The sequence below is a fragment of the Xenopus laevis genome, chromosome 8S (assembly GCF_017654675.1).
Source record: "Xenopus laevis strain J_2021 chromosome 8S, Xenopus_laevis_v10.1, whole genome shotgun sequence".
NCBI lineage: Eukaryota > Metazoa > Chordata > Amphibia > Anura > Pipidae > Xenopus > Xenopus laevis.
In genome coordinates this window covers 740590-756731 of record NC_054386.1, presented here as the reverse complement: position 1 = coordinate 756731, position 16142 = coordinate 740590, and the positions used below count along the sequence as shown (strand labels likewise).

Genomic DNA, 16142 nt, shown 5'->3' with positions numbered 1-16142 from the left:
TCATAGAGCTATATGGCTAACTGTCCCATAGATGCACTTTTTTTGCTACATGCATTTGCTGTGGAATTAAGCTGTTTATATGTACAGGTATGGGATACATTATCCAGAAAACTCTGAACTAGAGAAAGGCCGTCTCTCATAGACTCCATTTTATTCAAATGATCCAATTTTTTTATAAATGATTTCCTTTTTCTGTGTAATAATAAAACAGTAGCTTGTACTTGATCTCAACTAAGATATAATTAATCCCTTTTGGAAGGAAAACCAGCCTCTTGGCTTTATTTCATGTTAAGGGTTTTTCAAGTAGACTTAAAGGGATACGGTCATGGGAAAAACACACCAATTAATAGTGCTGCTCCAGCAGACTTCTGCACTGAATTCCATTTTTCCAAAAAATTATATTTAATTTTGAAATCGGACATGGGGCTAGACTTATTGTCAGTTTCCCAGGAGCCCCCAGTCATGTGACTTGTGCTCTAAAAAAAACTTCAGTCACACTTTACTGGGTGGTTAAGGTGTGTTTTTTGAGGGCACCAGAGGGATAGTTCAGCTTCAACTGAATCTTTAATATGATGATGTCATCTGTAATATTCTTTTCCAACAATTGTCCAATTTGCAATTTCAGCAGCTATCCGATTACTAGGTTCAAATTTACCCTAGCAACCAGGCAGTGGTTTGAATGAAAGATGAAGATGAGAGGGCCTGAACAGAGAGATAAGTAATAAAAAAAAGTAACACATGACAAAAAATGCAATTGACCAACTGAAAACTGCTAAGAGCAGGACCTTCTTTAACATACTTAAAAGATAACATTAATAAATAAGGCTGAAAATGAGGCATGTGGATGGCATAGATGCTAATTTATTCTAGGTACTTGTGAGCACCCATATTTATAGACAGCCTACTCAAACCTCTCCATATGAATTTCTATATACCTTTTACTTATGTAGCGCTACTTGTATAGGCAGCATAGTACATTAAACTTGACATCCTTTTAATATGGCCCATATATTAAATAACTGGCCCACTGCATGGAGAGGAAGAGTATCTAGTTTGTTAAAGGCAGTTAAAAGTCATCAAATAAGAATTATGTTTTGTCTTGCTGAAAAAATAAGAGTACAGGAGCCATTGTCACAAGAGACTACTATTGCACTAGGGTTCATGGAGGATTTGTAGGCCTGGATAAACAAACATATGCAGGTACATAGGTATCCCTGGGTAGACTATCCTTTGCCAACATTTTTACTGAACACATATCGTGTGAATGTAAGCAGAGGCATAAATGATATGTATATTAAATAAAGCAAAGTGTAAACCACCCAAGCAGCTGCTGGTGCCAAGGTGATGTCTGTCCATATAAAGAGACAGGAGGAGAATTCTTCTATTTGATTTGGCACCCCTGGTCAACATAAAAAGCTCAGCCCTTGTGTGAAGAATGGAATGAGTGATAGAAGAAAGGCGCCCTCTCCCTTTGTTTACCATTGGATCTTTACTGGTATAATGTACCATCCAGCCTTCTTTCATGACGCTGCTGCTTTTCCTCTTTGTGTGTTTCACAGACTGGACTACTCTCATCAGTGGAATGTTGTTACTGGCTGAAGGGCTGAAAGAAAGTCAATAAACTGTAAAATAAGAAATGAAGCTAAGCATGCATTGCTAACATTACAGATGCCACAGGCCTGTTACAGTAAATATTTTATTTAAATTCATCATCAGTCAATCAATTTGTCTGGCTGTCCTTATGCAGAAGTTCTGGTCTTTTACTATGTTACTTTCAGCTATACGTGTACAGGTATGAGATCTGCTATCCAGAATGCGCTGGACCAGGGGTATTCTGGATAACAAATCTTTCCATAATTTGGATCTTTGTATTTTAAGTCTACTAGAAAATTTTGTAAAGATTAAATAAACCCAAATAGGCTGGTTTTGCTTTCAATAAGGATTAATTATATATATCTTAGTTGGGCTCAAGTACAATTTACTGTTTAATTATTACAGAGAAATCATTTTTAAAAATGTGAATCATTTTAATAAAATGGAGTCTATGGGAGATGGCCTTTCTGTAATTCTGAGCTTCCTGGATAACAGGTTTCCAGATAACGGATCCCATACCTATGCTACTGAGCTTATGTTTTTTTCTAAATTGTAATCCTACATGCATCAGATGATTTCAGGACTGATTCGTCTAACTTTGTCTTTTTTACTCCCAGTCTCTTAGATCACTGAAAGTGAACCCTTGGAGGTCCAGGGGCCCTCCACCCATTTAGTTCACAACAATGTTATAAATATTGTAAACTATTGGTGTATCAGCCATTCAGATATTGTTACAAGAGTCTCTAGGAACTCAAATAAATGTCCATCCTAAATCTCACCACATTTAAACTTCAAGCTGGGATTTCAGTTTTACAGCACTTTATATGATCTCACCCAAATAAGCTGATTCAGGGCCCCCAAGGTAAGGGGGTCACTGATTATTCTCTTATGTCCAGCTGAAGCTACTTGCTGCAATACCTGATTGTCCGGTCTGATGCGTCCTGATCCTGGTCTGCTTCCTGCATTTCTCCATTTTCAGTACGGCAGCCTAATATGGAACCCTCGGAGTCCGTTGTGGGGGATTCATCCATGTCCATGTCGGGTCTGTTTTCATTATCATCGCTCCCCTCCTCCATCACTTCATCAGGTAAGTCTTAAAAACAAAATGAAAGGAAATATAAAGGGCAAGCAGCTTAGTATAAAACATGCATTAAACAATCCATTTGCATAGCACAAAGCAAAGGTGTAAAATACTAGCATGCCCAACATACCTCCATTTATTGCGTCCTCTCCCAGGCAGTTATGGGGCACCCTCGATGCGCATCGCTTGTGACAGTTGAACTTGCAGTCCTTGCACTGCAGTCCCTGACGAAAGAGGCCCTTAAGCAGTTTCTTGCAGTGCTGGCAAACAGTCGGCCGGGTGTACGAGTGCATAACAAATGTGTGAGGCACTTTCACCTTTGTCAGGAGGAACTTATCCAGTTTAATTGGACGGCCAATATGTAACTGTGAGCCGGATCTACTGTGTCGACCCAAAAAGGATTCAGATGGAGATTTTTGCTGTGAATTTAAACACAGAATGGTCAGGAAATGGAACTGCAAGTCGTGCTGTCCTCAAAGGGATTTTGTCATGATTTTTATGGAGTAGTTTTTATTTCTAAATTACACAGCAAATAATTCACTGTACAATATAAAATGTCATTCCTGAAGCAGCAAGTGTATTTAGTTGTAATATTGGTGTGTAGGTGCATCTCAGCTCATTTTGCCTGGTCATGTGATTTCAGAAAGAGCCAGCACTTTAGGATGGAACTGCTTTCTGGCAGCCTGTTGTTTCTCTTACTCAATGTAACTGAATGTGTCTCAGTGGGACCTGGATTTTACTATTGAGTGTTGTTCTTAGATCTACCAGGCAGCTGTTATCTTGTGTTAGGGAGCTGCTATCTGGTTACCTTCCTATTGTTCTGTATCAATACAGTTATTTACATGTAAAAATGGCATATGAGCTCAATTCTTCTCTGGTGTATCTGAACCATAAATCAAAAAGAGTGAGCCAAATTAAGGGGAGGGTGAAATCGTTGCTACTAGGCTTCCTTAAACCTGTATCTATCGCCTTACTGATTGGCGTTTTGTCACTCCACCGTATACCACCTGATGCAGCTTTTAATTGTTTTTTAAGGCTAATGTCCTGCACTGCCTATACTACTTTGAGGTAGTGGGTCTACACGCTTTGTAGTGGTGTTGTGTCACTGAGGGCATGGCCCTGTATATTTTTTGGTTTTGTGGTTTTAATGATATTTATTAAAGGTTACATTTTAAGTGTCTACTATTTTGCAGTTACTTTACTATAACACCCGAACTGGTTTGCATGGTGGCTTGAGGCGTAGTGCCCCATATTTAAAGGCACTAATTACCTCAAGCTTCTCAATATATTTAGTGTGATTTTGTATCTGAACCATCACAGAAGCTCATCTCAACCCCCCCCCCCCCGCTACTTTGCATTCACTGTAATAGGACAGTGACCTAGAGCACCTCTGTGTCCTGCTGTCAGGTATTTTCCATTAAAATGAATAGGGGGGGGGGGACAGCAGGGGATGAATGGAAGCCTGCAAGCCATTATCCTCATGGTTAGTAGCTATGGCCTCCAAAGACATGGCTCCTGTTAAAATTGACCCTAATGTGTGTGCGTGTGTGTGTGAATGTGATAGGGACCTTGGACTGTAAGCTCCACTGCACCAGGGACTGATGTTAATTATAGCTACTATTAATGTAAAATAAGATGGGGAATCCTATGTGCTGGTACATGGAGCTGTAATACTTGTAGCAATGGGGTAAATGATACTTCCAAGAGTAAATAGACAGATGATATATACTAGAGGCTCCACCATTGTTTCTATTACTATTTTCTTTAAATAGCAACCTTAGCTAAAGTGAAGCAGAAAGAGCCGGTAAATGATTCATGTCAAGAGATTACACATGAATAAACACATCCCATGGTGGCAGAATGTCTGTATTGGCTCTAATCAAACTCTAATAAAAAACTGAATTCCCCACAGTCACTCACATGGTGGCTCTGCTGGACAAAAGGTGGGGTTTTGGAGCTTTAAAACGTGATACTAAGTCTGAACTGTGTGCCATTTCCAAGGGATTTTTGTTCCAAGCTGAGCTGGCTAGAAAGGCTCCAGGAAATGATTGCTAAAAGCAGATTACATGATGCAAAGTGCAGCTGATGGGAACCGCCGACCAACAACGGGAGGCACATATCCTTTCTGAGATTCCATCGCGAGGCCGAGATGTACAGGGAAATCCTAGAGAGTCGTGGAGATCTGCTCCTCTTGCTCACTTCTCTTCTGGAGGGGGGTCGGGGGATGATGGGATCCCCTCAGGGAGGGCAGATGAGCTGCTGCCCAGGGAGATAATGGGTCGGACTGGGGCTTTAGGCTGCGAGGATCTCACCTATGTAACTGGCCTCAAGTATTCACTTGGGTAACGGGAAGGAGATCGCACTCAAATCTGTGCACAACGAGGGCAATGATGTGACTCGCTATGGCAACTTCACTGGCTGCCACCCTCTCGCCACTAACAAACTTCACAAGGAGCTCACTCTGCTCCGGACCTTGCTCCACCCAGGCATTGTTACGGTAAGAGCATATCAGTTATTTAAAGAGACATTACCGAAGCTGTCACAACAAGAAACTGGCCGTTGCCAGATTTTAAAAGAGACCAATTCTTCTAGGAACTGGGAAACCGGCATGCCACAGCTGCATCGCTCATAACTTCCGATTTTGGCAGAAGTCGGGTGTGGGAGACGATGCGGAGTGCAGAGCTGCAGAGTGAGTCACCATATCGCCGTTTTCTATTTTCAGTGTTTTCTAACAGTATTTTTTTAATAAATCATTGCTATTAATAAACTTTATGCAGGGTAGATCTATTATTAGTGTGGGTAGAATGGATTTTTAAATAAAAAGTTTTTTAGTGTTACAGTTCCTTTAAGTTATTATCCCGACTGCATGAACAAGGGTTAAGAAAGTGAGTGTAATCCAAAAAGGACAGGAGGGGGTAAAGAGTGCCGAAGTGAGCGCATCTGTCTGACAGCTCAGGATTAGACAGTTTTGTGCAACCTACAAACAGAGTGCAGTATAGTGTCAGCCACAAGCAGCAAATAGACACAAGCCAAATCAAACAGAACCATGGCCTGGAACCCTTCCTTTTCCACACAGCTTTCCATGCTTCTGCATGCACATACCAAAACACACACACACACACACACACCAACAAACACACCAACAAACACACCAACAAACACACCAACAAACACACCAACAAACACACCAACAAACACACCAACAAACACACCAACAAACACACCAACAAACACACAGAATCCTGGAGGAATTATACTATCCCTATGTAGCGGAAGCACTGTCTCTGCAGAGCAAACGACAGAACCTTCACGCATGCAAAATGAGGATATAACCGTGTGTCTTATATTTTTTTACATTCTTTTGATTTATTATACTTGTTACTTATACAACATATCTCAAGTAATAGTCTATGACCCTGCATTCATATTTAATCAAATAATCATCCCTATTTGTGCCAATAGCTCATACTCATACACAACCTTCTGCTCATTGTGTCCCCTCTGCTCACATGTACAATTCCATAATAATGTTATAATAAAAATAATAAGTTATCTCTGCTGCAAAACCAGAATTTAGCAAATCTCAGTGCACATGCAGAATACCCTGCTTAACTCTTGATACAGAATCATCAATTTGGAACCCACTGAAAGTCTCTCTGAACCTTTTACCTAAGGAACCGTAAACATATGAAATAACTTTTCCTGATTAACATGGGCTGTCATAAATTTGAGTGTTAGTGTACAAATTAATAGGGCATGCACTGCAAACATTATAACATTGTATACAATATACTAACTCTACCCACATGCCCGGCTTTAACTACCGTATGGTATGCCATAGCATGTGTATGAAAAGCATAAAATATGCTGTTTGAGTAGTCTTTAAAACAAGCATTAAAGTGAACACACACACACACACACACACACACACAGGCACCATGCTACTCTGACCTCTGCTACAAATGCACTAACCAGCTAATGGCTGAATCCCCGGCAGCAGCGGCAGCAGTCAGACACATGGAAGGATGAACAGCTGGGGTTGGAAAAGAAGATGAATAGACATCACATACCTCATAGCTGGGACTGAGAGGAGACTGAGAAAGGAAAGGGAGGCAGGTTGGGAGAGAGAAGAGAGCCAAGTGTTAAAATGAACTTGTGTGAAAAAATACCTGGATAGCACAGACAAGGAAGGGAGATATAATGGCATCTGCATATTCAGCCAAAAACTCTTCCAACAGTCTATGTAATGCAGATGAGCAAGCAAAGCATCCAAAGTGTTAAGAATGTTTCAGAAGGAAAATGTGTGATCAGACATGGGAATACTAGATGAGTGCACAATGTTTACCTAAACCTGATTAATGTGCTCCCTAAATATATTCATTTGTACTTTATTTCTGGAGAAGTGTCAAACATATTACACATATTGCAGTCTCATACCAGTAAAGGCTCATCGGGAGCACTAGCGGGAAATTCCACGGACATAGTGCGAATGCTGGCCATTCCAGTGAGTGAGACATTAGACAATCTGCGCTTCCGCACACCGCTGCAGTTGTTGGGAATCTTGAAGGCGCACCTCTTATGGTAGTTAAGACCACATCCTAGAAGGAAAAGGAGAATCGCAAAAATATATGTGGCTGATTTTGCGGCAATAACTGTAATCGTGCAAATACTGGGCAAAAAAAAAAAAAAAAAAGATTCCCAAAAGATAAAAGCCACAGTTAAAGAGGGACATGTTCCCTTTACAGCCTTTAGAAGATTATTCAAAATATGGTGTTTATGCTCGGCTAGGTATAGTGTACGAGATCTAAGTGTTAATCTCATGTATGAAATACACCTGCACTTTCAACTTGATGTCCCAACAGGCAGATCACTTGCTAGGTAACAGCACGGCTCAATACTCACCTCAAATACCAAACTGCCAGCAAAATTATTTAAAGTAGAACTAAACCGAAAATGCTATTTTTTCAAGTTTTTTAAAGGGATACTGTCATAGGAAAAAAATTTTTTAACAAAATGAATCCGTTAATAGTGCTGCTTCTGCAGAATTCTGCACTGAAATCCATTTCTCAAAAGAGCAAACAGATTTTTTTATATTCAATTTTGAAATCTGACATGGGGCTAGACATATTGTCAATTTCCCAGCTGCCCCAAGTCATGTGACTTGTGCTCTGATAAACTTCAATCACTCTTTACTGCTGTACTGCAAGTTGGAGTGATATCACCCCCCCCTTTCCCCCCCAGCAGCCAAACAAAAGAACAATGGGAAGGTAACCAGATAACAGCTCCCTAACACAAGATAACAGCTGCCTGGTAGATCTAAGAACAACACTCAATAGTAAAAATCCATGTCCCACTTAGATTCCTTCAGTTACATTGAGAAGGAAAAACAGCAGCCTGCCAGAAAGCATTTCTCTCCTAAAGTGCAGGCACAAGTCACATGACCAAGGGCAGCTGGAAAATTGACAAAATGTCTAGCCCCATGTCAGATTTCAAAATTGAATATAAAAAAATCTTTTTGCTCTTTTGAGAAATGGATTTCAGTGCAGAATTCTGCAGGAGCAGCACTATTAACTGATTCATTTTGAGAAAAAATGTTTTTCCCATGACAGTATCCCTTTAAGCTTGTCCACCCCCCTACCTTCAAAATTATGCAAGTTGTGCTTCTATAGCCTGTACCACTCAGCTGTAATTAGTTTTATCAGATACTTATTCTGCACATCAGAAACAGGAATGAAAGTGACACTGGTTTCATTATATTCTTTAATGCCAGAATTAACACAAACCATAGATATTTTGTAAAGAGGTGGTTCAACTTTAAGTTTACTTTTAGTATGTTATAGAATGACTTATTCTAAGCAAATTTTCAATTGGTCTTCATTGTTCATTTTTTATATAGTTTTTGAATTATTTGTCTTTTTCTTTTGACTCTTTCCAGCTTTTAAATGGGCAGGGGTCGCTGATCCCGTCTAAAAACAAATGCTCTAAGCCTATAAATTTATAGTCATTGCTAGTTATTACTCATCTTTCTCTGCTTCCTCTATAGTTACTCCGCTGACTGTAACCTATAGTGTCCAGCTTTGACAACTATTACACTGAGTTTATTGTAACAGTACTACAAATGTTGTATCTTTGCTATTACAATACCGTAACATTGTCTGTAATATCACAAAAAAAAAGTGCTTTCAAAGGCAGGGAAACAATTCCAGTCCTCAGTGGGCTGTCCAGCTTAAAAGTGCTCATTTCCCATCTCATGCCGACTTATTGCTCTACTTACCCTCACACTTGAGGCCCTGTCTCACCAAACCCCAAAGCATCTCTCCGCAATGGTCGCAGAATGCTGGCGCTCGATAAGAATGGACAAACAATGCATGGGGCCGGATCTGGAAATCTTCAAAAGTGGCTGAGGCTTTAAAATTAAGAAAAAAAGAAAATGTTAAAGATATAGAATACATCTTTTTTAAATTCTACACATTAAAGGAGAAGGAAAGCTTCAGAGGCATTTTATTGCCAATAGATTAGCTGCAATAGTGCAAGCTAGAATGCTATATTTATTCTGTAGACTGTTTTACCATACCTGAGTAAAAAGCTCTAGAAACTCTCTGTTTGTTTAGGATAGGAGCTGCAGTATTAATGTGGTGTGACATCACTTCCTGCCTGAGTCTCTCCCTGCTCTGGGCTCAGATTACAGTAGAGAAGGGAGGGGGGTGGGGAAGAGGAGCAAACTGAGCATGCTCTTGCCCAGGGCAATGAGGTTTAAGCTGAAAGCAGGAAGTCTGATACAGAAGCCCATGTGTACACAATAGAAGGAAAGAAATGCAGTGTTTCTTTTGACAGGGGACTCAGAGCAGCACTACTTTGGGGGTTTACTGGTATATTTAGATGGACCTTTCTGATAAGGCTTACTTAGTTTTAACCTTTCCTTCTCCTTTAAAGGAGAAGTAGAAAAAAAAAGTCAAAAAAGAAATGACAGAAATGTAGCAGTCATATGGATCACAGATCTTAGTAGTGTACATCATACTAAAATTGCATTTTAAGGTGACCTGCACCTTGAAGGAGATGTAAATCACTGCACCTGTCATTTCCCTGTGGTTCGTGACCACCTACAGAGACAGCAGCAATATTTGTCAGACAGTCTCAACCACAGACCAAACCACTTAAAAGGGAGGGGGTGTAAACTCATTTCAGAAAATACAGAAAATGAAAAAAGCAATTAAACAGATATCACCAAGACTGTGAACCAATAGCATACACAAGAGGCACATTTACAGGGGTCAAATTTTGAAATTCAAACGAAATAAAAATTTATTACAAAAATCTAATTTTTGAAACTTGGGTGAATAGGATCAACCCGAAAACTCTAATGAAATTCGATTCGAATTTTTAAAAATCGATATAGTCAGGAAGGCTGCAAAGAACTCCAAATTGATCCCTGGACGTCTCCCATTGACTTAACCAACCAATTTGGCAGGTTTTAGGTGTGGCGTAGTTGAAATTGAGTTGGAAGTAGTATCCAGTATGGTTTTATTTAGAAGGAAGCTGGGCCGTGTCATTGCAGGAGATAAGGTCAGGCTTTTAATACAGAGCCAAAGATAACTTTACTTTACTGTAAAAAAACATTTCCTTCTCCAGGGCACAAAGAAAAGTAACTAAATACACTATAATATTTCTACATTATACAGGTTTAGGGGCACAATTCAATATTTCACATGGGACTGTACATGGGATATAAAAATCCCACAATTTTTTATATTTACACACATTTGTGCTTCTATGTATTAGTAAGTATTACCAAAACCCTGGCCTGGCCTTATTTTGCTATGTTCTTTTTACAGCAACTAGAAATGGGTTATGTGTTCAGCCACATATAAATGTCATTAAAAGCAGCGGGGAATGTGTCTTTGCTGGCAGTGAAATTCTTTCGTTTTATAGGTTACAGGCAAATATTCTATCACTAACACAATTACAAATTGAATGGTTGTGGGCTTTAATTCGCGTGCCTTTAAATGGCGGGAGACTATGTTAGGTCACTGACCTCATTTCCAGAGCGTATTTTGCAAGACGGGCCTATTCTCATTTAGAGCTTACATTCAGTCACAGCAGCACTGTTGAAACCTTGCTTTCCTCTAGTTAATTTAATTAGTTTAATTTAATTTGGTTATCATATCTACTTACTAATACTATTATTAATAATAAGGCAGAACCTCTCCTCCTACACCAGTTGATCCGTTTAACAATCTTTGTCAAATGGGTCAAAAAGGTCTGATGGAACCTCTGTCAGCAGCCGTCTAATCTGTATGGCTACACAAGTGCCATTGCTGTTATTGTATTCCTGGATAACAATGGCCCAAGGGCCAATAAGGTGGCAGTTCAGTAGCCCATACTATATGGCAGGGGTACCCAACCTTTTTTACCCAAAGCCACATTTAATTGTAAAAAGAGAGCAACACAAGCATGAAAAAAGGTCCCGGGGTGCCAAATAAGGGCTGTGATTGGCTATTTGGTAGCCCCTATGTGACTGGCAGTCTAAAGAAGGCTCAGATCTAGTTTTATGCAACAAAAACTTGCCTTCAAGCCAAGAGTTTAAAAAATAAGCACCTGTTTTAAAGCCACTGGGATCAACAGCCAAGGGGTTGGGGAGCAACATGTTGTACCAGAGCCACTGGTTGGGGGTCACTGATTTATGGGGTAATTCTGCCCAGTTATAATAAACAAGGCTTAATGAGCCAAAAAATATATAAAACAAACTGGAGTATTAAAGGGGCATTATGCCCCCTTTTTCAGCATGAGTTCAATGAATAGTGCTGCTTGTGTTGCAACAAAAATCCACTCTGTAGCTCAATCATATGGTTCTTATTAAAACCATTTCAAACACTGTCGATGTCACCTTTCCCAGAGCAAAACTGCCCCATTCTGTTTAAAGATAGACTGCATTAGCCCATGGATACTGTTTTTAAAAAGTACAAATTTGTAAAATATCAAGTCATAAAACTACCCCCTGTTTAGGGCAAGGACACACGGGCAGATTCAGGGAGATTACTTGCCCCAGGGACAAACCTTCTCTTCGCCAATCTCCCTGAACTGCCTCCCCTACCTTCCCGCCAGCCATAATGAAAAATCGCCAACGGGATGGCACTCACTGCACTTTGTTTTCTGAAGTTGCCCAACGAGGAAACTTCGGGCGACTTCGGAAAACAAAGCGCAGCGAGTGCCATCCCACAAACTATTTTTCATTATAGCCAGCAGGAAGGCAGGGGAGGCAGTTCGGGGAGATTGTCACGCCCCGAAGAAGAGGTTTGTCGCTGGTGCGACTAATCTCCCCAAATCTCTGCCTGTGTTCCCTTACCCTACAGTAAAGAAACTAAATGTAACGTTCTATGGCACATAATGGCAATGAGCTTGCTACATTATTGGTTTTGGCAAGAAACAACATTGCTTTTAACAAAAGAGGTATTTTCTGTACCCATAATATACAAGGCCTATTTTTCAACAATTGAATTTTAGTGTTTTTAGAATTTGTTAAAACTATGATTAAACTCTATTTCTCTAAAACATGAACACTTGTAATTTATTAAAAAAATGCCAACATAAAAATTATGAGCAAAAAAAACTCTGAACAAGGGACTAAAAAAATTAAAAAACCTTGAAAATCTCAAAAAATTTGATGTTTTCAATTACTAGTGGAAAAAAAAGTCTGAAACCCTCTCAGAGCAGCTCCCATTGACTTCTATAGAAAATCAACTGCTTTTTCTACAGGTATGTGATCTGTTATTATCCAGAAAACTCTGAATTACAGAAATGTCATCTCCCATAGACTCAATTTTAGTCAAATAATTTAAATTATAAAAATGATTTAATTTTTTTCTCTGTAATAATAAAACTGTTGGTACTGAATTCCAAATGATATAATTCATTCTAGTGGAGCCAAAATAATCCTTTTGGCTTTAACTCATTTTTAAAACATATTTAAATTAGATTTAAGGTATGAATATCTAAATTAGAGAAAGACCCCTTACCTAGAAAACCCCTGTTTCTGAGCATTTTGGATAACTGGTCCTATACCTGTACTGTAATGGTTAATGTCACATGAAGTGCCAGCAGAAAGAAGAACAATACTCCTCCGAACCCCTGTGAAAGGCTGAAATCGGCCCTATTTGCACAGCGATAAGCACTTTCCATTTAAAGGAACAGTTCAGTGTAAAAATAAAAACTGGGTAAATAAATAGGCTGTGCAAAATAAATAATGTATCTAATATAGTTAGTTAGGCAAAAATGTAATGTATAAAGGCTGGAGTGAGTGGATGTGTAACATAATAGCCAGAACACTACTTCCTGCTTTTCAGCTCTCTTGCTTTCCACTGATTACCAGGCAGTAACCAATCAGTGACTCGAGGCGGGGGCACATGGGACATATCTGTTGCTTTTGAATCTGAGCTGAATGCTGAGGATCAATTACAAACTCACTGAACAGTTTTGTCCCATGTGGCCCCCCTTATAGTCACTGACTAACTCAGAGTTAGAGAGCTGAAAAGTAGGAAGTAGTGTTCTGGCTATTATGTTATGTTATGTATGTAACACTTGATCCCCCAACAAAGCAAAAGGGTAATGGCACATAGGGAGATATGTAGCATTTTGAACAACTCTGTCTGATCAATAAATCATTGGGGAGACAAAAAGCTCCCTTGTGGCACTACTGTAAGTATGACACATGCATTGCCTGCTGAAGGCTTCATACATCTCTGTGTCACATGCCCATTTGGAATTGACTCAGGGAAATATTAAAAGGTTCCATGTACATAAGAAAGAAAGTGAGATTTTACCTGAGAGCACCACTTCAATGAGGTCCCCCTCCTGAATATCAGCCTCAGACTTTACCAGCTGCAAGATGTTTTCTGAGTTTGGGTCGTGGCGAAACAAGAGGATCTTGTCATACATCCCGTAGAAACCACATTCTGGAAACTGTAAGTGACAGGGAACATTAGAAATGGGCTGTCTGAACACTTTATGCCACCTTATAATTATACAGACAATACAATAAATATCAATGAATGCTCTTCATACCACATGTTGTTCCAATGATACAATAAACATCTGTGTGTGTGCGTGTGCGTCTGTGCGTGTGCGTCTGTGCGTGTGTGTGCGTCCGTGTCTGCTTTTTTCTTTTTTGCTTCATGGGGGTGGGTTTCATAGGTGGTAGTCTGGCTGTGTTCCCCCAGTAGCAATAATAGTGCTACTTAATCACAGATATAATTATATGATTTGGATTGGCATTGTATATACACATATATAAATAAAATAATGCTAAATAGTATAAAGCAGATCACTCAAAAAGTGAGTGTGTCCCTTTTAATTTTCTCATAACTTTCTAGAAATAACCTGTGACAGCACAAAACTTTTATTCATCCTGGTTTTTTAGGTAAAACCCTAGAGATTATTTGCCATTAGTTAAAGACCAGACAATCCCAACAAAGAACTCAGAGCTAAGACTAAGAGGCCCATTTATCAAAGGTAGAATTTTGAATTAATGCGAATCTTCTTTTAATTGAAATATATTCACAATTCGACTGGGAGGTTATTTAAGAAAAAATCCAAAATGTCTAATATTTGATCAGATGGTTCCAACCCAAAAATTCAAATCTTATTCAACTCGTATTTGTTTTGTATGAATCAAGTTTTTCTCCCAAAAAAAAAAAAACTTGAATGTCAGGAAGGCTATTAACAAATGGCCGTGAACTCAGCAGGTTTTAGGTGGCGACTATTCAAATGAGGACTATTGCCATGGTTGAGGGGTGATAAATCTCACATTCGAATATGAATTTGATTAGGGGAAATAAAATTCGATTGTGTGAATTTTGAAACTCAAAATTCGACTTTACTATTTGACCCTTGATAAATCTGCCCATAAAATATACACAAGGATCCAGTAATGCGGGGTTAGCATTGCCCGCATGTGATGCAGAGCATTTTGCTCTTTATGTGACCCTCTAACTAAAGGGAAAAGGGAAGCTAAGGAGGCAAAAGATGTTTCTCTCTCGTGTTTGGAATCAAACAATGCTGAATTATCATCTTGATACACACGTTACATCAATTATATGGAATGTTCTGTAGATAACAGGATACAATAACATTTCTCAGCACTGACAGACATGAGACTCAGATCATTATAAGGAGCTATTGCTGCATTTGGCTACTGAAAAATAGCCCTTACAATTAACTGCACTGTGTGATAATAATATGCCATAAACATGCAAAATTGCTTCATAGGCTTCCTATCAAAACTAAGGGGCACATTTATCGAAAGCCAAGGCCAGAAAATCGTGTAGAAAGAGGATAATGAAAGACAATCAAGTTTACCCCTTGCTTTATGATATGTACATAGATGTTGAGCAATTTGAGTTTTTTCCATCCAGTTTTCGGGATTTATAATATAGTACTTGTAATCAATCACAAGTTTCATGACTCCGGCTCAGATCTACTGAAAAACAGGTATGGGACCTCTTACCCAGAATGCTCCGGACCTGGGGTTTTCCAGATAACAGTTCTTTCTGTAATTTGGATCTTCATACCTTAAGTCTACTAGAAAATCATATAAACATGAAATAACCCCAACTGGCTGGTTTTGCCTCCAATAAGGATTAATTATTTCTTAGTTGGGATCAAGTACAAGTGACTGTTTTATTATTACACAGAAAAAGGAAATACTTTTTAAAAATTATATTTTTAATTTAAGAATGCGTTCACTGCAGGCTAAACAGCGCTTCATTAAATAAAAGAGGCACATAATTCGTGAGACCACAATTATCTCAAAACGATCGTTTAAATGTACGATGTGTCCATCAACTAAAAAGACTAATTTTCCAGGAAAACAAAGGGGAGCTGCTTGGCCCTGCAGACATAGATACATTGCACTGGGGCCGATAAAGATTTTTTAACCTGGCCAATCAATTTTCTGACAGATGTCGGACGAAAAATCGTAAGATGTGCGATCGTTCGAATCCCACTAACCGCACGATAATTCAATGGATTGGTCGGACTTTGCTAAAATCGCTCGTTCGGCAAAGAAAAATCTTTGCGTCTACGGGGACCTTAAGTAGCAATGGATGAAAATGGGGGTGGGGGTATTTTTAAAAAAAAAAAACACCAGTATAACCTGCAATGAGCTGGGAACACCCTTATATGTTTGATTTATACAGCCTTTTGTTGTACAGCGCTGATGAATATGTTGGTGCCTTATAAATCCATGTTAAAAATAAAACCACTTACGAGTATAAAGTGGAGAAGAGAAGGATGTAATACAGGAAACGGTTGCAGGAAAGGAAAGAGCGAGGAAAGGAGGAGAGGGAAAGGAACATGTATGTGCAGTAGGAGACGGGAGTGGGGACTAGAAAATATTAACTAATGTACTGCTGAAACACATCAACTACTGACTAACCACAAGTTACTGTAGTACAAAAGCCTAGGGCAGGAGTGG

General features: G+C 39.2%; 1 protein-coding gene across 1 annotated transcript in view; it reads right to left on the bottom strand.

Annotated features, from left to right (window-relative positions):
- The window catches only part of prkd1.S (protein kinase D1 S homeolog), a 42313-nt gene that overhangs the window by 9549 nt on the left and 16622 nt on the right, over window positions 1-16142 (bottom strand). The window contains exons 2-7 of the mRNA XM_018232192.2: window positions 13492-13630; window positions 8949-9080; window positions 7112-7272; window positions 2805-3093; window positions 2512-2686; window positions 1480-1603 (exon numbers count right to left, since the gene is read on the bottom strand). Coding sequence (XP_018087681.1) covers window positions 1480-1603; window positions 2512-2686; window positions 2805-3093; window positions 7112-7272; window positions 8949-9080; window positions 13492-13630 — 1020 coding nt within the window. The remainder of the gene's footprint in view (window positions 1-1479; window positions 1604-2511; window positions 2687-2804; window positions 3094-7111; window positions 7273-8948; window positions 9081-13491; window positions 13631-16142) is intronic.